Raw genomic sequence first — 20,442 nt, forward strand, 5'->3', positions numbered from 1 at the left:
AGGTCTAGATTGGATGTTTCTTTGTTTCTTGTACTGGATCAAAAGGCATGCTGATGAATACAGTGGTAGAAGGTGGGGACGATGGAGTTGTGGTGATGGAGGTGTAAGTGACACAGACTGGAGCGAGAACTGCCATTGAGGCTGTCCTCATTCCAGACCTTGCTTCCGTACGGCACGCCAAGCCAAGGTAGGAAGGCCAGTGGGTAGCGAGAGTGGGCTTGCCCCAGGCCGGCCTGTGGTACAGTCAATGTGGCAGGCTACTCGGTGGCTCAGAGCCCTGCTCTGGAGTCCCAGCTCTTCCATCGGCAAACTGTGTTTCCTCACCCCCTCTCTGCCTGTTTCCTCACCCACTTGACTTAGTTTTGTTGGAAGTGAGGTCCTGAGCAGAAAGCATTTAGCATAGTGCCTAGCACAGAGTACATGGTAGATGTAGTTGGTTTTGTTTGGGGGACACTAGGTTGTAAGATCTGTGAGAGCAGAAATCCAATCTATTTTATTCACACTGTTCATTAGGTACTCAGGGAAAAAATGGTTAATGATATCTCCCTCTCCACCACCCTGCTGCCCCTCCCCTCTCTGGCCATCTCTGTCCCTCCTCCCAGTGACTACTGGGCAGTGGGTGCTGGGCACCTGGCTCGGCCCAGAGGCCGCCCCCTTGGGGGAGAGCAGGAGCCAGGCTATTGTTGTGGCTGAAATTCTTTCCAAAACGGAAAGCCTTGAATGAGAGGATAGCTGTTCTGGCCTCTCTGGGGACTCACATATGGCCAGCGCGGGTTGCCGGGGCTGCTGGGCATTGCAGAAGCCGGCGCTCCGCCCCTCCCTATCTCTGGACCTCGCCCAGGCTGCTCCTTGAGCTCCCTTCTCTCCTTCTGAGTCTGACTTTCTCAGGGTCCCCATCACCTCACTGAACCCATCTCCTCACAAAACCCCTCTCTGCCCCTCACCTTCTCTCTAAGCCCTCCTGAACCGCCCCTCCCCGCCCACAGCCTGCACAACCCTGTCCCTAGCCTCTTGCCCTCACACCCTGGTTCCTACTGTCCTCTTGGCCCACTGCTCTCACCATCCCTCCCACAATTCTGCCACCCTATGCCCTCCTGCTTCCCAGAGCCCCGCCTCCCATCCCACCTGGTCAGAAATCCCTTCCAGGCCCAGATGCCCTCTCCTCTTTGAAAGCTTCCCGTTTCACCAGGGCAGAACAAATAGCCCCGCCCCATGTCCCCTGCTTTGTTCGTCTCTGTCACAGCAGCACTGCTCTCACTTGAGTTGTGATCAGTCCTTCACGCCTCTGCCCCACCCCCTCCCACAGCCCCTGGGCTTCCTGGGAGCAAAAACCGTGTCTGACTCATCTGCTGACCCCGTGGCACAGAGCAGTGTTCAGAATGATTTGTTGACAGCAGCTGAAAGTGAGACTGTGGGAATAGATGTAAAAAAAAAAAAAAGATTTAGGCCAGAGTTATCAGGAAGGTGTTGGTGGAGGAGAAAAGCTAAAAGGCAGAGTCATCTAACATTCTGAGCACCTGGAGCACCAGGGGCTTTCTCTTCTCAGCCACCGCTTCCATTTTATGCAAAAGCAAATTTAGAGAGGTTAAGTTCTTGCTCAAGGCCACACAGCCAGTGAGTGGTAGACCAGGATTAGAATCAAAAGTGGGCAGAGGTGTGGATGGCTATGGCACGGGTAGCTGGCTGGTGAGGGGGTTGACATGTTTCTCCTCTGTGACAATGTGCATCTGGGATCTGAGGCTGGATCTGAAGGGCCTCCCTGACCCGTCTCATTATTCCCGACACTGACCGGGGCTGCTTCCTAATTGTCCCATCACCCTCTCTTCAAAGGAGACAGTTCTGACTCAGGCCCATTCCTATCGATCCTCTGGGTGATTCGGGAATGAGCTCGGAAATAGGAAGGAAACATCCTTCAAATTTGGCCTCCCTCCCTTTACCAAGAGGTGCTGGCTCTCCTGTCCGGAAGGAGCCACTTTAAGAATCTCCCTGGGGACTTATGACCAGAAAGCCAGATGATCCGGTTCACAGCAAGTATGGCCAAGAGACAGGCAGGGCAGGCAGCTCCCTCAGGATCCCCCATCTCCCACTGACTCTCTCAGGGCTCCCTCACCCAGAAGGCCAACCCATTTGACCTCTCCTTTGTGACCCTGCTCTACCAGTATGTAGAGGGTCTGCATCCACTAGCATCCTAGACAGGGTACTGTCACCCCTCCTTGACCAGCCGCCCCCTCAGGCTCCTGAGAGCAGAGCTGTGTCTGCCCCTCTGACCGGAGACTCTCCGGGATGACTGTCTACCCTCCTATGACAGAGATTCAGCAGGAGAGCAGGGTCACTTCTAGTCACCCCATCAGACCTGTGGCTGCCCCAGGGAAGCACCTGTGTTACCCTCTGAATCTCCTTTCTGTACCCCAGCATCTGTCTTTGGTCCTTAGAAAAGAGCTGAGAAAGGGGCCCCTTGCCATTTCACCCAATCCGGATGCTCCTTTAAGACCAAAGGGATGGGGGTTGTATCAGGAGTCAGACACAACAGCCCCATCCTCCCCCTCCTTCACTGGCCAGGTTTCCTGCCATTGACAGCATCCCAGCTGGGCCCTGCCCAGCATCCCCGCTTAACCCCTTAATGACCAGAACTCAGGGCTACTGGCCTGCACCCCCAAACTTCACCTATAAAATCAGGAGAATGAAACCCATCTCATTTGGTTGTTTTGAGGATTAAACGTGTTCATCACTTGTGTGAGGTACTCAGAACAATGCCTAGCATATATTAATCTCTCAATGAAACTTAGCTATTGTTCCTAATTGGGTGAGCTTGGATCAGTCATTTCAGCACTCTAAGCCTCAGTCTCTTCCATTGTCAAATGGGAAAAATAATAAAACATACCCCCAAAGATTGTTCCGGGATGAAGTGAGATAGTGTAGATGAAAACATTTTGTAAAGTGTTGTACCAACACAATATAGAATTATCATGGACAAAATAATAATAATACAAATCCCCACTAGGTAATAAAAATCTCTTAACAGGCCCTGGCCGGTTGGCTCAGCGGTAGAGCGTCGGCCTGGCGTGCGGGGGACCCGGGTTCGATTCCCGGCCAGGGCACATAGGAGAAGCGCCCATTTGCTTCTCCACCCCCACCCCCTTCCCTTTCCTCTCTGTCTCTCTCTTCCCCTCCCGCAGCCAAGGCTCCATTGGAGCAAAGATGGCCCGGGTGCTGGGGATGGCTCCTTGGCCTCTGCCCCAGGTGCTAGAGTGGCTCTGGTCGCGGCAGAGCGACGCCCTGGAGGGGCAGAGCATCGCCCCCTGGTGGGCATGCCGGGTGGATCCCGGTCGGGCGCATGCGGGAGTCTGTCTGACTGTCTCTCCCCGTTTCCAGCTTCAGAAAAATACAAAAAAAAAAAATCTCTTAACAGAAGATGGGCCTTCTGGTTTCCAAACTCCTTATTTAACAGGCAGAGGATGAAGTGGGAAGAGTGGATTTGCGGTTGGCTTGGTCAAGTTTCTTCCCTATCTGATCTAGTTTCCTTTCCCTGCTGGACCCCAGTCTAGAGTCCTTGGGAGGGACAAAGGCCATCAGAGAGCATAGGTGTGAATGTGCTTTGCAAATATTAAAAAATGACGCAAGGGAGGGAAAGGATCTGTGGAAAGTGGCCTGCTAGAGGCAGGCAGGGCCCCTTGGCGGGGACATTGGTCTCTGAGCTCTGGGCACTGCAAGAATTTACCTGCTGAGAAGAGGGGAGGAGCCCTCCTGGTTACAGCACTGTGGGGACAGAGCCCCTCTTGAGACCTGAGGTGCCAGATTAAACAAACAAACAAATAAACAAAAAATGGTGCCAGCTCTAGAAGTTCTCAGTTGGGGCAGAGGAGGAAGGAGCCCAAAGGACCCAGGCTGGGCCCCAGAATCATCCCATCATAGTCCTCCCAGCCAATCCCCTTTGCCATCAAAGGACTTTGGGCAGAGGCACCTCCAATGGGTTCCCAGGTGACCTTCACTCCAAGACTTGCTGGGACAGGCTCACCCTGAACATCTGCAGCACCACTGTCCCCACCCTTAGGCTGCAGATTCCTGGACCCACCCTTACAGGAGAGCAGGCTTGACATCATGCACACACCCTGACCAGGACAGGTCTAAGCCTGCTACGGGGGGTGGGGGGAGGACACAATTAGAACCCTGCTCTATCTTCCCATCCCAACCAAGGGATTTGCCAAGACCCAGCAGAAGAGCTGACCCCACAGGATGAGCATGGCCCCACCCCAAGCCTCTGAGGGAAGCCTGGGAATCAGACCTTGTTTGGGGTCCTGGCTGTGCCCCTAGCTAACTGCCTCCATGCAAATCACTTAACCTGTTGGAGCCTGTGGGACCATTCATAAAATAAAGGAGCTGGACCTGATCCATAGGTCCTCTCTAACACTGAGGCTGTGATCAGGAAGGAGTTAATGAGGCCAGGCTGTGGGTCAGGAAGGCAAGGGTTAATCTGGGGGGGTGGAGGCTTTCTCAGCTTTTCCTGTGGAGAGTGAGGTTTGGCTGCCACCAATGTTACTTCTAGTCCCTGCTGTCCCTCCTGCCCTCAGTCTGGCCCTGCCCAGGGACCCCTGCATTTAGCTTCCTCACACAGAGGTGAGTACATCCGAGCCCAGCACTGGGGTGAGAGGGCACCCAGGGACCCAAAGGCAGGGAGGCTAGCTCCATGCCAATGAGCACTGTCCCCCAGCCCTCAACTAGGGCAGAAGCCTTGGGCCAAGGTTGGAGCACTAACCCCAGGACTGGGAGAAAGTGGGCAAAGGGACAGAGGGCACCGGGATGTCAGGCATCTAGGGTGGAACATCTGTGGTTGGGCATTAATGCCAGCCCAGAGGCAAGGAAGAGGCGGTAGATGGCAGACTATTTTGGTCCCTGTGTTTAGGGACTTTTTATAGCCTCTGCACTTGGGGCTGGGAAGAGGCGGAGGAGACAAAGGGATGTGAGGGTATCCATGAGTTCAGATAAGCACAGTGCCCTCCTGGGACCTTGGATTCTGACCCATTGCCTGCTATAGTCCTTGGGAACCAGGAAGGAAGGCACTGTCAGGGTTCCTTGCTGCCTGGGTTCCTACTCACCTATGGGCTGACTTACTAGACACTATCTGGGTGTCTAAGCATGTGTGCATGTGTGTGTGTAAAGTTGAACAGGTTGCACTGTGGTGGGTGGGGTTGGTAGGGTCTCTGCCCCATGGCCCTCACCGGGTTCCCCTTGCCCCATCCCTGACAAGTTCTGTTCCTTTGTTGCCTACAGACTTGAGGTCCCCTGAGCCCCCAGAACCGATATGTCCCTCTTAGCTGAATGGAAATGGGGGGAGTAAGAGGACAGGGGTGGGACGCATGTGTGTGGCCTATTCTGTTACTGCCAAAGGAACTGTCAGCTCTTGATTTACAACCACTCCTGGCCCCCTTTGCCTGCAGAAGGGAGGAGGAGGAGAAGGGTCGTGAGGTCTCAGGGTGAGGAGGAGGCAGAGACCCTGAGGGTAGATTTCTGGGAGTGCAGGTTTTGGAAAGAATAGGTGGAAGGAAGGAAACTTTTTATTGAGTCAAGGGGCCCATCTCTAATGGAAATTGCTTGGTTTTATAGTAGCAGGAATACAAGAAAGAAAAAGGACAGATGTTCTGACAGGCAAGTAAGAGATCCAATCTGAACCAGTTCTGGACTACAAGGCAAGAGACCTCGGTTCCAGTTCCAGTCCCTAACTTTCAGTAAGCCTTGAGCAAGCCCCTCCTCTCTAGAAATGCAGAGGTAGATAAAGGGATGTTTACAGTTGGGTATTCTGGAATTCCCTTGGCAGCACAAAGAGCAGGTAACAGGTACCTAGCTGACATGACCTGGTGATCACCGCCCTCTCCCTCCCAATGGCCTTGCAGGGCCTGGGCAGGGCAGTTGGCTGCAATTACTGGAGGCTCTTACCCTGTGGTTATATCCCTGACCTCGGTGCTTGGGGGTGAAAAGGGTGGGCCCTGCTGGAGCCAGCCTGTGGCTGGGAAACCTTGTCTTGGACTCCAAGTTGCTGGGTTGGGAAGAGGTATTTTTTCCGGTTAAGGCCACTTTCGGGAATTGGGCCGGGACCAGCCCCATTTCCTTTTCCAAGTGTCCTGCTTGTTGATGCCTACTTGGCATGCCCCTGTGGCCAGACTGGGGCAACCCTCAAAGGGGCATATGTTTCTGGGTGGCCAGGGAGCTCCTGCCCAATGTCTTTAAGGGATGGGTGTAAGGGACAGCCTGAGCCTCTGTTCCCTGAGCAGGGCACCAGCTGACTTGGATGGGGGAAGGGTGGCTGTTTGATCCTATTCCCAGGAATGCCTGCAGGAGAGGGGCAGGGATATCTGCTCTCCCCTTGACCATTCCTCTTTCCCTGCAGGCCCCAGGGAGCCCCAGCCAATTGCTCTCAGCAACTCAACTAGCTGCCTACCTCCAGCGGCTTATGGGTCACTGTCCTGTCCAGTTCTGCTAAGATGCTTTTAGCTTCTCCCTCCACCTCATCCAGGGGACGGACTCCCAGCGCGGTGGAAAGATTGGAGGCCGACAAAGCCAAGTATGTCAAGACACATCAGGTGATAGCACGACGCCAGGAGCCAGCCCTGCGTGGGGGTCCTGGGCCGCTCACTCCACACCTCTGCAATGAGCTGGGGGCCCCTGCATCACCCAGGACGCCCAGGCCCGCGCGCCGAGGTAGCGGCAGGCGGCTGCCAAGGCCGGACTCCCTCATCTTCTACCGTCAGAAGCGGGACTGCAAGGCTTCGGTGAACAAAGAGAACGCCAAGGGTCAGGGGCTGGTACGGCGCCTCTTCTTAGGCACCCCCCGAGACACCACCTCGAACAGCCCGGGCCCAACAGAGAGATCTACTGCTCCTGGGGGTTGGACTGCGCCCCAAGATGACCCGGAAGCGGCTGAAAAAAGGGCGCTTTGCCCCACGTGCTCGCTGCCCCTGTCGGAAAAGGAGCGCTTCTTCAACTACTGCGGCCTGGAACGCGCGCTGGTGGAGGTGCTGGGTGCCGAGCGCTTCTCTCCGCAGAGCTGGGGCGCCGACCCCAGCCCCCAGCCTGGAACGTCGCCGCTGCCCGGCTCCAGGGAAGCCAGCGACTGGACGTCCAGCGATGGCGGCGCAGACCGCTCAGATCATGCGGACGGCGGGGGCGGCTCGGAGGCGGCGGGCTCGGCGCGGGACGGGCGCCCCCCGGTGTCCGTGGTGGAGCGCAACGCGCGCGTCATCCAGTGGTTGTACGGCTGCCAGCGCGCCCGCGGCCCGCCTCGCGAGTCTGAGGTGTGACTGCGGCCGGTCGGGAGCGGGCTCCCGGAGAGTCTGGGGTCTGGGGAGGGTCAGGGGGTGAACGCAGGGCTGGACCCGGCACGGGCAGGGACACCCTTGCCTCTGACGCGCAGGTTGCTTTTTGGCAAGCCCTCCCCTCTAGATCTCAGCTTCCCCTAGTAACCATGGGAGCATGGGACAAAATGATTCCCAAGGCCCTTCCCAGCGCAGACAGTGGAGGCAGAGGAGGCAGCCTCGTGGCCCCTGTGGAGGCCGGGTCTGGGGAGTGAAGACTGGGCTGAGAATTCAGAGAACCTGCTGAATAAAGTCAAAGCATTAAGCGATTCGTGAGGTTGAGGTTGATGTTGAGAAGGGGGCAGGTTTGAGTGGGTTTTGGACTGTGGGTTCCAGGCTGACTGTGTGACCCTCCCTGGGCGCGCACTTAACCTCTCTTGACTGCAGGTGCACCCCTCGTTAGTCAAAATATTTTTGATGGTCCTAACGTTCATGGCACTGTGCCCAGCACATAGAAATGCTCAAGTGAATGATAAACTGCTATAACCACCACCGAATTAGTACCTACTAACACTATTACGATCATCTTTTCCACCGACCTCCAGGTCGGTCCAAATTAGAGTCGGAAGCCGGGAATAGCCTGTTTAGGGGATTCTAGGGAGGGGCCTCCTCTAGAAATCTGGACCCCACCGGTGTCTAAAAGGTCTCCGTTCCTGGAGTTTTGCTGCCCCCTTTTGGTTAATAGGTATGAACGGCTGAACCAGAATTGAGGACAATCAAGGAAGGGGGCCTTCAAACAAGGATTTTGCCAAACCACAGCCTCACATCCTGCCGCTGTCTTCTTTCCCTCGACACATGAGGTCACCTGCTTCCTCACACGTTTGCACCTCTAAGTCGTTGTTCACAGTCCTCCCTTTGCCTGGGTTACCTTCCTCTTTCTCTCCACTCATCCTTCTACGATGACATATGTTCATTCTCCCCCCCCCCCCGAAAATTCCTAAATTGTCCAGTCGACCTCATCTCTGAGCTCCCAAGTACAGCTCTATATTTTGAGCCTGGTTTAGTGTGTGAACTAGTACAGGAATGGCGCACATAGCAGGGCTACAGGCAACGTTTGCTAAATTAAAAGAGGCTGGACAGAACGACGGAGTCTGTCCTTAGGGTTTCCCACGGTTCCTGGAAAGTTGTACCTTAAATCTAACACTATCCTGCCTGACCAGGCGGTGGCGCAGTGGATAGAGCGTCGGACTGGGACGCGGAGAACCCAGGTTCGAGCCCCGAACTCGTCAGCTGAGCCCGAGCGCGGGCTCATCGGGTTTGAGCAAGGCTCACCACCTTGAGCCCAAGGTCCCTGCTGGCTGGAGCAAGAGGTCACCCGGTCTGCTGTAGCACCCCCCCCCCCGCCCCGCCCCGTCAAGGTACATATGAGAAATCAATCAATGAACAACCAAGGAGCTGCAACGAAGAACTGATGTTTCTCATCTCTCTCCCTTCCTATCTGTCTGTCCCTCTCTCTGTCAAAAAAAAAAAAAAAAATCTAACACTATCCTGATGCCTGGGCTGTCCCTGGTCATTTTCTCTATATTTTGTGGGGTAAGGAGGGAAGGATTCCTCCAGCTGGACCCCCACCCTGAGGTTACCCACCCCAAAGCAGCTTCTGGGCTGTCCAGACAAAAGCACGCGTTCACATGGGCAGTTGGCCTGGGTTTTTATGTTGGAGGGTAGGGGTGGGCACCCAGTTTGGCCGTCCGGCTAGTCACCTTTGGGCGCAGCCTTCACCCTCATCTCGGCCAGTTTGTTGGTGAGGAAATTCCACTTGAAGTCGGCCGCCGCGTCGGCCTCCTTTGGCTCAGGTTGCTCAGCGGCCTCCTCCGTGGCCTCGTCCCCGGCTTCAGGGTCCCGCTCTGGGGTGGGTTCGGCGCCGCGCAGCATGGACGCGGCCGCCGCCTGCTGCTGCTGCCACCTGCTGGTGAACGCGTCCCAGAATCCAGGCCCGCGCGGCTCCGCCTCAGCCGCCGCCGCCTGCAAGGCGGTCTGCGCCGCCAGGGGGCTGCAGGAGACAGGTGGGGTCAAAGACAAGCGGAGAAGTCCCGGAAAGGACATAGAGGAGGAGGCGGGGTTAAGGGACTTGTAATGGGGCCTGGAGACCCCAGGTGATTTCAGAAGACTGGAGGAGCCCAGGAGGTTAGGGAGCAAGCAGTTCAGGACCTGAAGGCAAGGGGAGGGCTCTGAGGCCACTGGGGTGGGGCAGGGTCTGAGGATTAGGAAAGGGACTCGGGGAGAGGTCAAAGGAGGAAAGCCAGAGGAGTCAAGCCTGGAAAGATGGGGGTAGAGCCCTGAGAAAGGGGCGGAGTCCAACGATTCGAGCAAGTGCCGTGGAACTAGGAGGGGCGAGATTCCGGGAGAGGGGCGAGTTCAGATCTCGAAGTGGTGGTCAGGAAAGCCAAGAATGGGTCCTGGGAAAAGAGGCGGGACGGGGACGAGGGTCAGGTTTTGGGGGTGGAGGGAAAGGGAGACGAGGAAAATGATGGAACAAGGGGAAAGGACGGATAGAGCAACCCTAAGGGAAGGAGAAATGTCGGAATCAGAGGCTCGTGGGAGGGGAGGGACAGCAGGTGGCCGGGAAATGTGGGGGGAAGGGCAATCAAGGAGCGATTGTGCGGCTTGAGTTGGGATCTCAGTTCTGAGGAACACCCCCTACCAGAGTTGGGAGGGAAAAGAAATAGTGCAGGGAGGAGAGATGGGTACCTCAGGGGACCCTAGGGGAAAAAGGAATCGGGGAGTGTCAAGGAGGGGTGTGACTGGGCTGGAGGAAGGGGCAGAGATGGAGGGTGTGCCAGAGATAGAGCTAGGAGGAGGACAGAGGCCCTGGGTCCTCCCCCTTAATCCTCCAGCATCAGAGGCCTGCTAACCTGCTAAGGTTACTAAAACTAGTATGTCTCAGAGCCTCAGGGAGGCTGCTGAAAATCTAGATCCCAGGCCTCACAAGCTCCCTAGGAGGATGAGAGTTTAGTTCAGTATTTGGGAATCTCTGATCTGGATCACCCTCTGTCCCAAACATCTAAAGGTTCTTTGCTCGGTTCCCTGATTCTAGGGAGAGGACCCCTCCCGCTTGGATAGAGAGCAAGAGCCCATAATACCTTCTAGCACAGCTAGAAATTTACAGCTGGTAAATACCTCCTGAGAGGAATCTAATCTCCCAGATATGCTGATTTGGCCTGTTTCCTGCTAAGAAAAACAAACAGCAGGGGCTGGGCCTCCCTAATCTTCTGTAGTCAGAAAGACAAACAGACCATATGGAAAAGCCATGAAGAAGGGGACCCTAGGCCCATCTCAGAATTCCCACCACCACCAACACCACACACACACACACACATACTGGTCAGCACAGGGCTCCGGTGGCAGCAGCTTGTCCTCATCTTCTTTGTTAAACAGAGATGACATTGTCAGCCAACCTTTCACTCCGACCCCCTGAACCTGGGAGGGAGGGTCTAGGAGTCAGTGAGGGGCCACAGCACCACCTTCCAGGACTCCACCGCCACCTCTGCCAGGCTCCCCAGGGCTTAGTTGGAAGAAGGGAGAACTCACCCGGCGGGCCAGCTGTGACATGGGATTGAAAGCCTCTGGGGTTGGTTCTGCTGTCTCAGACTCCACTAAAGCTGGGTTCTCCCTCTGGGACACAAGACACCCACTCAGCATGAGAAAGGCCCCAAAGGAACAGTGACTCCCTCCCCCACTGCTAGCCTGGTACACAGAGACCAGGCACCCCAAACTCTGCAGAACTAAACACACACCTTGTCCTCTCACACCCTCCACAAATACATACAGGTATTCCTCTAAACAAAGCTACCAGTCACATACTTTAACTGTATGGAAAAATCCCTCCAGGAACACTTATATGCCCCTCTACAGACACATCCATACACACACCCCAAAAAGTGGAAATGGGCATACACACTGATGTAAACACACCTACCTGTGCATGAGCATTCCCCCACATGGCTATATACACTCTGAGGCACTTGTATGAGGACATGTATGCAATTATACCAGTCACACTTGTGTACCTATACAACTGCAGACAGCTGCACTGAGGCCCAACCATAGTACACAAAACCTCTCCACCCATCCACAGACACCAAGTCACAGATGTTCATACAGACATACTATACAGACAGAACACCTTCCAAACCTGCATAGAGTCATGGAGGCATAGACTTCTACCCAAATGTACACCTGAAAATACTTACACCCAGTTCACAGCTATACATTCACCTTCACTGGGGATTCCATATGGACACCAATCCTAATAATGACCCACAAATACTTCTTCACATGCCCAGCCCTGGAAACCAACCCGTCTAGACAAACACTAATTCACACTCGCACACACACACGCATACCACAGAACATGTTCCTGCCCCTGCCACATCTAGTTACGCAGCTGCCACTTATTACAGCCTTTAGATATAAGGCTGTTTCAGAGCCTTTTCAGTTTTTTTTAACGTCAGGATAAACATGGTCTAAGTGGCTCTGTTCCATGCTGTTAGTGGCCCTCAGAATACAAGTGTCAATTTCCCTCTCTGGAACCAGGGGGCTCACTTCCCCTCAAGGGAAGCCATCCCACTTCTGCTCAGCTCTGTCCGTTAGAAAGTCAAGCTGAATGAACCTTGTGTGGCCACTGCCCACTGGACCTAGAAGGACCTCTTCTCTGTGGCAGCCCTTAAGATCTCTCCCTAAATCTTCTTTTCTTGAATATTCTGGCTTTCTGACACTGCTCCATGCCAGTTATCACCCCTGAATGTGCTGATTACTTTTACACAAATGTGCCTCTCTCTCTCTCTGAGCCTGCCCCTTGCCCCTCTGCCCATTCCCCATCCAGCAAACATGGATGGTACGTACCTCCTCTGCCAGCTCCTCTTCAGATTCCCCACTGAGGGTCTGTAGTACTTTGGATTTGTAGGTTTTCCAGAAGGCCTGGTTCATCGTTGCAGAGGAAATAGGTCTGGCACCCAGGCAGAGGAAAGCAGCGGCTCAGTGGGCACCCAGTGGGTCTGGGTGTGGGAACTTGGGGAGAACGAGAGCCTGTCCCAGGGATCTGGTGACTTCATTAAAGATGCAGCAGCCTTCCCAGCTGGCACAATGCCCAGCAAGTGAACCGATCCCAAGGAGTCTAGGGTGGGGGTGGGACAGAGCAGGTTTCTACAACTTCAGCCCCTTGTGACCCATATTGACCAAGAATAATGAATACATCTCTCTCCACAGATCAAGTACTTTCTGGACCTAGGAGTACTTGATTTGATTTCTTGGAATGGCTCCAGAAAAATCCTCTTTCTTTCACAAAGTCCATTTCCAAAGTCCTTGGGTCCAGGACCCACACTGGTGCCCCTGTTATTATAATCATACCAGCTGTGCCCTCAGCAGGGCTCTGCCCTATGTCCCTGCTTAGCCTCTGTGAATTGGAGTAGGAAGGTCTCAAGAACCCCAGTCAGTGCTCTGGGCTTATATTTCACTGCTTTTCTGGGCTGGAAACTGATTCCTTCTCCCCAGGGATGCACGTGCCTGCCTCCCTGTTTCCTGGCAACAGGTTCCAAAGAGCTGGAGCCCCTGAATTATTGCTGAGTTCCTCTGGTCAGCCTGTAAGGCACCAGGCTGGGTGAATGGGAAAAGCCTTCTCTGGCCCTCTCCCCACTCTGAGCATACAACACCTAGGCTCAGAGAAAGGGGATAAAGATGAGAAGCCCTCCTATGAGCACCTCCTTTTCTTATGGTAGGAGCTGATCCCTCTTAAGTCTAACAGAATGTCTGCGCACTGTGATCTCTGGAGAGAAACAACTCTTCCACTCCTCCTTCACGGATTTAGCTGAGGTTAGATGGGGGGTGGACACCAGAGGGAATAATTGGGGAGTGGTGAGAAGGGGCAAGGATTTGTCAGGGGATGGAGGTATCTCGGGAAGGCCTATGGGGACCGGAATCCCAAACTTATTCACTCTCATTCACTTAGCATGACCCTCCTCCACCGCGAAGTCTAAGATCTGGGAAGCAGGAAAGAGTGATGAGACCAGAGGATAACGCTGAGATAGGTGATGCAGGGCAGACAGGGCAGCGGGACGCACAGGAATCCCCATGGCGCGCACCACCGCCTCTCCCCAGCGAGGACCCGCAAGGCCTCCCGACGCATACGGGTTAAGACGCTTAGTCGGGCCCTGTCCCGGGCACCGTCACTGACACCGACGGCCACTTGGGGTCGCTCAAGGCGCGACAAGTGCGAGTGACGCCATCAGAGGTGGTCCTACCGCGCCTGCCCCGCCCCCGGGCGGCCCATGACGTCATTGAATGGTCCGGAAGCGCCCGCATGTGAGCGTACAACTCGGCTCTAGGCCCTCCGGTGACACCAGGCATGGGTCGCTCCCGTCGGACCGGTGCGCACCGTAGGCACTCCCTGGCCCGCCAGATGAAGGCGAAGCGGCGGCGGCCGGACCTGGATGAGATTCACTGCGAGCTGCGGCCCCAGTTTCCCTCACGGCCCCGGCCAGACCCGGCCGCCCAACCCGACCCGGACCTGCCGGGGGGCGGCCTGCATCGCTGTCTGGCCTGCGCGTAAGTTCTGGCCTGGCCGGCTTTGGGAGGAGTAGGGTCCGTGGTATGGGCCCGGGCTGTGAGGTCCGGGGCGCGAGGAGTCTCCACTCCTGGGATCTGCGGGCCTTCCATTCCTTCAGATCCGAAGCTTGGCATCAGGGAATGAGCTTGGGTCAAGGAGATAGACACACCCGACAGACACCAATCACCTCCTCACTCTCCTATTACCCCTCCTCCCCATAGGAGGTACTTCATCGATTCTGCCAACCTGAAGACCCACTTCCGATCCAAAGACCACAAGAAAAGGTATGAAGGAATGAGGAGGATTGATGGATGGGTGCCTGGTTTACAGGGCTTGTGTTTGGGCACCTCCCAACTCCATCTTTTTCTCCCAGGCTAAAGCAGCTGAGCGTGGAGCCCTATACTCAGGAAGAGGCTGAGAGGGCAGCAGGTATGGGCTCCTATGTGCCTCCCCAGCGGCTGGCAGTGCCCACAGAAGTATCCACGGAGGTCCCTGAGATGGACACGTCTACCTGACATGGCTTGAGGATACGAGGCCAAGGAGCTGCCCATGGACAGTGGTGTCTGCAGGGCTAGGCTGGCACAGACTGTGCCAACCTTTTTTGGCCCTGGGTTTGTCGAGTGGATGGCCTCTTCTGAGTGCCCTCCCGCTCAAATAAAGGAACTGGATAAAGAGTGCTTGCTTCTGACTCCCTAACCTCCAGGAAACTCCCCCACACTCCTGCCCCCGAAGGATTTCTCTGCTACTATTGTGTGCAGGACCCGGGATGCCTATTCCCTATTTGGTCCAGCTCCAGAACCTGCACCCTTGCCTTCCTGCAGGGGTCCTGGCATCCCAGCTGGAGCCCCCATGCAGAGCCCAGGTGCAGTGGGGAGAGGTGGGGAGCAGGATTAGGTTTATACTGCTCTGTTTCTGATGAGGGCAGTAAAGAAGTGAGATCCTAAGACTGTAGTCTCTGCTGAGTTACCTACCCCTCTCCTCAGGACCCAGATGAGAAGCTGCACACTTCATCATGGTTTCTGTGGTGGTGGCCGCTGCCCCACCATCTTCCAGACAGCATAGCAGGAGCCACCGAGTCCAAGGACAGCCAGCAGTGTAGCCACAACCCCAGCCAGTGGACTCCGGGGCTCTGCCTTCAGCTCCCCAGCTACCTGCATCTGGGGATGTACAAAAGGTCCACCAAGGGGTCAGTTGAGACTTCTAGGAAGGGAAGGAGACAAGATGATGGAGGTATGGCCGCCATTGCTGCCCCAGGGAGACTCCACCCTAGTCTCTCTCGCTTCAGTGCCCATCTGGGCCCTGGCTGCTCAGGCGGCCGGGAACGTGACCACATTCCCTCACTGTTGGGGCTGACAATACAGCGATGATAGGGGGAGGAAGGGATCGGTGCCAGAAACCATGAGTTAGGGGTTCTTACCTGTAGCACCCGGAAGTAGCCAGGGGTCAGACATCGAAATCGCATAGTGGGTGCTACTAGTCTCCCTGGAAGCCTGTAGGGTGGAAGCAGGAATGAGGATCAGTGGTGTTCGTGGTCCCAAGAAGTGGAAATGCCGGGGCAGAGAGGTTCCTGACCTCTCATATGCATGAGAACCATGCCCGCGGAGGATGCTCGCCAGAGTCAGCCCTCTCAGATCTGGTAAGGGGCAGGGCAGCTGGACCTTTAAATCTGGTCTCTTCCCCCGCCTGCCTGCCCTGCCAGCCTTAGGAGCAGCTGTCAGGAGAGATCAGCATCAGGCCTGAACAGCACCTCCCCCACCTACCCGGGTAACCACGCTGGGTAGGCAGGATAGGAAGGCCTTGTCTGACAGTGCTCAGGAGTCTCAGGCCTGAACCAGGTACTGGGAGGTCCTCTGCGGCCCTAGTCCTGGCCCCATCCCTATCTCAGGTGATTGGATGTCACCAATCAGCTCTTGGCAAACGTGGGGAAGGGTACCTTAACCCCTCCCCCTCCCAGTGGTACTCCTTTTTTTGTTGGTTTTGGTTAGTTCAACCACCCCTACGTTTGGAGAAGGCACATATCCCCGCCTTCTCCAAGATGGAGTTCCTGCAGGTACCTTCCTAACCTCAGCTTCGGAACAATAATAAGAGATTTGCATATACTGATTACGAAAGCTGCTATTTTTCAGCACATCATAGACAGCAGTATTCTTAAGTACTTTACATGTACTATATTATTTTATTTGGTACTATCTCAAAATGAAAGAAAAGGCATTTTCAGAATACTATGTAGAGTATCTGCCCACATAGATAATGGAAGAACACCCAAAAAACAATAGTAGGCCTACTGGGGAGTGGGCTAAGGATATTCTAGGGGGGAAAAAATCTTCCTTTTACATAATGACCTACTGGTATGTAATGACCTTTGAAAAAATTTTTTTTAATTTATTTATTTTTATTTTTTATTTTTACAGAGACAGAGTGTGAGTCAAAGAGAGGGATAGACAGGGACAGACAGACAGGAACGGAGAGAGATGAGAAGCATCAATCATTAGTTTTTCATTGCGTGTTGCAACACCTTAGTTGTTCATTGATTGCTTTCTCATATGTGCCTTGACCACGGGCCTTCAGCAGACCGAGCAACCCCTTGCTGGAGCCAGTGACCTTGGGTCCAAGCTGGTGAGCCTCGCTCAAACCAGATGAGCCCGCACTCAAGCTGGCGACCTCAGGGTCTTGAACCTGGGTCCTTCTGCATCCCAGTCCGACGCTCTATCCACTGCGCCACCACCAGGTCAGGCGACCTTTGAAATTTTTACAGCAAATATGTAGAAAGAGCTTTTGTAGACTCATAAAACTACCTTCAAAATAGAAGCTGCCATTTATAGTGCCCAAACTGCCTAGCCCTGCCAGGTGCTGGGAGCACAAAGTATAGACACTGTAGTGGTTGCTAGGACCCCATTCCTAGGGGAGTACGTGAATACAAGTGATGAGTCCTTGTCTGTTTCTCCCCTACAGGATTGTGAGTTCTGGGAGGGTAGAGGCTACCTGGCTTCTCACTTCTATATCTTTTTTTTTTTTTTTAATTTTAGATAGAGACAAAGGAAGAGAGGCATTAATTTATTGTTCCATTTATTTATGCATTCATTGGTTGATTCTTGTATGTGCCCTGAACCTGCAACCTTGATGTATCAGGACGACACTCTAACCAACTGAGTTACACGGCCAAGGCTTCACTTCTATATCTTGTGCCAGCTCAGGGTAGGTGTTTAATGACCTCAGGACGGTGGAGATGGGTCTGTTTATTGGGCTTTCCCAGACTGCCATAGGGAGAATTTTATAGGAAGAAAAAGGTGCAAAAAAAAAAAGAGAGAGAGAGAACTCGGCATGGAGGAGGGTTGGAGGGGACACACAGTGCAAGTGTAAGACCGTGAAGTGAAGGACAAAGCTAGAGTGGTGAGGGCCATGTTGCAAATCTGGAGCCTACTGGTTCACAAATGAGGGAGCTAGACCTGAGGGAGTCTGGCGAGCTGAGCGTAGAAGGCTGTTATTCAACCTATTTTCAGAAGCAGAAACACACACTGAGCCAGGAAGGGGATCCCTTTTGAAGGAAGCAGCCAACGATCTGCACTTATGTTTAATGCCACATGTGAAGGTAGGAGGGGATCAGCAAAGCTGGCCAAGTTCCAGAGAACTGAATTTGTATGTGAAATTATTAAATGATGACAACACACATACACTCTATGGGCATCTGTGGGCCAAATGTAGACTTTAGGTCTTGGTTACAGGAAAAATAGTGATAGGCTTTGAAGGCCGGTTTTGGGGGCACTGGTAGAGATTTTGAATGAGGTGACATAGAGAGATAGACTCTAGGAAAGCCTCCCTATAAAATTAAGGCAATAACTGAGCTCTACTTCATGTTACAGATTTCAAAATACTTAAAGGACATCTGCACAGCACTAAGGTCTAGGTGTTTGCCCCCTTAAGAAGGAAAAAACAAGTTCGGCCCTGGCTGGATAGCTCGGTTGGTTAGAGCATTGTCCTGAAGCACAGAGGTTGCCAGTTTGATCCCTGATCAGGGCACATAGAGGAGCAGATTGATGTTCCTGTGTCTCTCTCGCTCTCTCCATTCCTCTCTTTAAAATCAACATAATTAAATAAATAAGTAAATAAATAAAAAGAAAAGAAGTCTGACCTGTGGATATCCCCAGTGGATAAAGTGTGGACCTGGAACACTGAGGTCACTGGTTTGAAACCCTGGGCTTGCCTGGTTAAAGCACATAAAGGAAGCAACTACTACGAGTTGATGCTTCCCCTCCCCCCCTTTCTCTCTCTCTCTCTCTCTCTCTCTCTCTCTCCCTTTCTCCCCCCTCTCTCTAAAAACCAATAAAATCTAAAAAAAAATTTTTTTTTTAAAAAGAAGAAACAAGTTCAGAGAGGGGTAGAGTTTGGGCTCAGTCACACAGCAAATGGAACTGATTCTGATTCCAGTGTCCTGCGAGTCCCTTGGCCTGGGCTGGCTGCTGCTGACAATGATAACTGCAAACAGTTCATATGTTTCAGTTCTAAGATTAAGGGCTTCAGAATTCAGGGGGGCCCATAAACTTGGATGGAAATAATATATATTTTTTCTTTTTAAAAACAATTTTAATTTATTCATTTTAGAGAGGTGGGGGGAGGGGAGAGGAGGACAGGAGAGGAGCGGGAAGAATCAACTCCCATATGTGCCTTGACCAGGCAAGCCTGGGGTTTCAAACCAGCAACCTCAGCATTCCAGGTCAATGATTTATCTACTGTGCCACCACAGGTCAGGCCTGTATATTTATTTTCACTAACCTCTAACCAAAATCTGCCATTTACTTCCATATAGATTAAAGTGTTAATAGTATCTGTGGCTTTGTCACCAATAGTAAACAGATATTTTTATGTCAAATTGTGGTTATTGTAAGTACCTCAAAATATTTATGTTCATAACTATTTCAAAATTGTGATAGTTATTAATTCATCATTAACTCACACACCTTCAGACACTCCTGCAACATAGCTTGCCATAGATTGGGTACCCCTGGGCCCAGTAGAGGGCATGATCAAATGGCGAAGCCTTCCATTCTCATACCAGTAACCCAGGCTTCTCCAGTGCTCCCTTGCACTCTTCTGCCTTTAGTTGTTTGCTGACCAATTTGTTTAAGGTGTGCCAAAGACCACCCCTCAGTTTAATGTTCTTAGTCAAGCTGAGCGACAACACATTGATGTTGTTAGAAAAGAAAACATGTCTTTAATCTGCCAGTCTTGTTATATAATGCTAATAAACACAAATTGCTATATCATAAATTTGTGTTTTTAATATATTTTTTAACTAATTGCCTTCCATATAATCTTCAGCACTTTGTTTCATGCTTTTTTTTTTTTCTTTTTTTTTTGTATTTTTCCGAAGCCAGAAACGGGGAGGCAGTCAGACAGACTCCCGCATGCGCCCGACCGGGATCCACCCGGCATGCCCACCAGGGGGCGATGCTCTGCCCATCTTGGGGTATCGCTCTGCAGCAATCAGAGCCATTCTAGCGCCTGAGGCAGAGGCCTCAGAGCCATCCTCAGCGCCCGGGCAAACCTTGCTCCAGTGGAGCCTTGGCTGTGGGAGGGGAAGAGAGAGACAGAGAGGAAGGAGAGGGGGAGAGGGGGAGGGGTGGAGAAGCAGATGGGCGCCTCTCCTGTGTGCCCTGGCCGGGAATCGAACCCGGTACTTCTGCATGCCAGGCCGACGCTCTACCACTGAGCTAACTGGCCAGGGCCTGTTTCACGCTTTTTAAAGCATTTTGGCCCTGGCTGTATGGCTCAGTTGGTTAGAGCATTGTCCCGAAGCACAGAGGTTGCCGGTTCAATCCCTCGTCAGGGCACATACAGGGACAGGGCTATGTTCCTGTCTTTCTGTCTCTCTCCCTTCCTCTCACAAAAATCAATAAATTAAAATAATAAATAAATAAGTAAAAGCATTATTATGAATAAGGGTCCAGAGGTTTCACCAGATTGCCAAAAGCGTCTATAGTAGGAAAAAAATGGGCTTAAAAAAACTCTGCTCTAGGCCCTGGCCAGTTGGCTCAGTGGTAGAGCGTCGGCCTGGCGTGCAGGGGTCCCGAGTTCGATTCCCGGGCAGGGCACACAGGAGAAGCGCCCATCTACTTCTCTACCCCTCCCCCTCTCCTTCCTCTCTGTCTCTCTCTTCCCCTCCCGCAGCCAAGGCTTCACTGCAGCAAAGATGGCCCGGGCGCTGGGGATGGCTCCTCGGCCTCTGCCCCAGGCGCTAGTGTGGCTCTGGTCCCAACAGAGCGACGCCCCGGAGGGGCAGAGCATCGCCCCATGGTGGGCAGAGCGTCGCCCCCTGGTGGGCGTGCTGGGTGGATCCCGGTTGGGCGCATGCGGGAGTCTGTCTGACTGTCTCTCCCCGTTTCCGGCTTCAGAAAAATACAGAAAAAAAAACAACAAACAAACCTCTGCTCTAAAGGCGACCTGACCAGATGGTGGCATCAACCTAGAACACTGAGAACCTAGGTTCAAAACCCCCGGTTGCGGGGATGATCCCATGGTCCCTGGCTTGAGGCCCAAGGTCCCTGGCTTGTGCAAGGG

The 20,442-nt window shown here is 53.3% G+C and overlaps 5 protein-coding genes across 9 annotated transcripts in view; 2 read left to right on the forward strand and 3 right to left on the reverse strand.

Annotated features, from left to right (window-relative positions):
- The window catches only part of PAQR7 (progestin and adipoQ receptor family member 7), a 373,180-nt gene that overhangs the window by 278,888 nt on the left and 73,850 nt on the right, over window positions 1-20,442 (reverse strand). The window lies entirely within an intron of this gene.
- On the forward strand, window positions 4,506-8,672 carry FAM110D (family with sequence similarity 110 member D). Of its 4 annotated transcripts, none has more exons than XM_066372057.1 (4): window positions 4,506-4,614; window positions 5,602-5,723; window positions 6,383-7,286; window positions 8,507-8,672. In XM_066372057.1, the coding sequence occupies exons 3-4, from the start codon at window positions 6,477-6,479 to the stop codon at window positions 8,624-8,626; spliced, it is 930 nt and encodes a 309-aa protein (XP_066228154.1). In that variant the 5' UTR covers window positions 4,506-4,614; window positions 5,602-5,723; window positions 6,383-6,476; the 3' UTR covers window positions 8,627-8,672. The 4 variants fall into 4 exon arrangements, with proteins under 4 accessions (XP_066228154.1, XP_066228158.1, XP_066228157.1 ...); XM_066372061.1 differs by having other exon boundaries at window positions 8,032-8,621; XM_066372060.1 differs by lacking the exon at window positions 8,507-8,672 and having other exon boundaries at window positions 6,383-7,615.
- On the reverse strand, window positions 8,916-12,274 carry C3H1orf232 (chromosome 3 C1orf232 homolog). The gene is made up of 4 exons (XM_066375478.1): window positions 12,189-12,274; window positions 10,875-10,958; window positions 10,666-10,763; window positions 8,916-9,336 (listed from the first exon to the last, which is right to left on the reverse strand). Exons 1-4 carry the CDS (start codon window positions 12,270-12,272, stop codon window positions 9,039-9,041), a joined length of 564 nt encoding a protein of 187 aa, XP_066231575.1. The 5' UTR covers window positions 12,273-12,274; the 3' UTR covers window positions 8,916-9,038.
- On the reverse strand, window positions 12,398-16,255 carry ZNF593OS (ZNF593 opposite strand). Of its 2 annotated transcripts, XM_066375481.1 has the most exons (4): window positions 15,460-16,255; window positions 15,305-15,377; window positions 14,859-15,044; window positions 12,398-12,459 (listed from the first exon to the last, which is right to left on the reverse strand). In XM_066375481.1, the coding sequence occupies exons 2-3, from the start codon at window positions 15,347-15,349 to the stop codon at window positions 14,898-14,900; spliced, it is 192 nt and encodes a 63-aa protein (XP_066231578.1). In that variant the 5' UTR covers window positions 15,350-15,377; window positions 15,460-16,255; the 3' UTR covers window positions 12,398-12,459; window positions 14,859-14,897. The 2 variants fall into 2 exon arrangements, with proteins under 2 accessions (XP_066231578.1, XP_066231577.1); XM_066375480.1 differs by having other exon boundaries at window positions 15,305-16,255.
- Window positions 13,687-14,559, forward strand: ZNF593 (zinc finger protein 593). The gene is made up of 3 exons (XM_066375479.1): window positions 13,687-13,886; window positions 14,109-14,171; window positions 14,261-14,559. Exons 1-3 carry the CDS (start codon window positions 13,687-13,689, stop codon window positions 14,400-14,402), a joined length of 405 nt encoding a protein of 134 aa, XP_066231576.1. The 3' UTR covers window positions 14,403-14,559.

This window comes from Saccopteryx leptura, chromosome 3 (genome assembly GCF_036850995.1).
Source record: "Saccopteryx leptura isolate mSacLep1 chromosome 3, mSacLep1_pri_phased_curated, whole genome shotgun sequence".
Lineage (NCBI taxonomy): Eukaryota > Metazoa > Chordata > Mammalia > Chiroptera > Emballonuridae > Saccopteryx > Saccopteryx leptura.

Coding starts and splice junctions, on each gene's coding strand:
- FAM110D (XM_066372057.1), top strand. CDS start 6,477: ATGCTTTTAGCTTCTCCCTCCACCTCATCCAGGGGACGGACTCCCAGC. Junction 7,287..8,506: donor GCCCGCCTCGCGAGTCTGAG/GTGTGACTGCGG, acceptor CTGCCTGACCAG/GCGGTGGCGCAGTGGATAGA.
- C3H1orf232 (XM_066375478.1), bottom strand. CDS start 12,272: ATGAACCAGGCCTTCTGGAAAACCTACAAATCCAAAGTACTACAGACC. Junction 10,959..12,188: donor AAGAGGAGCTGGCAGAGGAG/GTACGTACCATC, acceptor CTTGTGTCCCAG/AGGGAGAACCCAGCTTTAGT. Junction 10,764..10,874: donor TGTCACAGCTGGCCCGCCGG/GTGAGTTCTCCC, acceptor CCTCCCTCCCAG/GTTCAGGGGGTCGGAGTGAA.
- ZNF593 (XM_066375479.1), top strand. CDS start 13,687: ATGGGTCGCTCCCGTCGGACCGGTGCGCACCGTAGGCACTCCCTGGCC. Junction 13,887..14,108: donor CATCGCTGTCTGGCCTGCGC/GTAAGTTCTGGC, acceptor TCCTCCCCATAG/GAGGTACTTCATCGATTCTG. Junction 14,172..14,260: donor TCCAAAGACCACAAGAAAAG/GTATGAAGGAAT, acceptor TTTTTCTCCCAG/GCTAAAGCAGCTGAGCGTGG.
- ZNF593OS (XM_066375481.1), bottom strand. CDS start 15,349: ATGCGATTTCGATGTCTGACCCCTGGCTACTTCCGGGTGCTACAG. Junction 15,045..15,304: donor GCTACTTCCGGGTGCTACAG/GTAAGAACCCCT, acceptor GTACATCCCCAG/ATGCAGGTAGCTGGGGAGCT.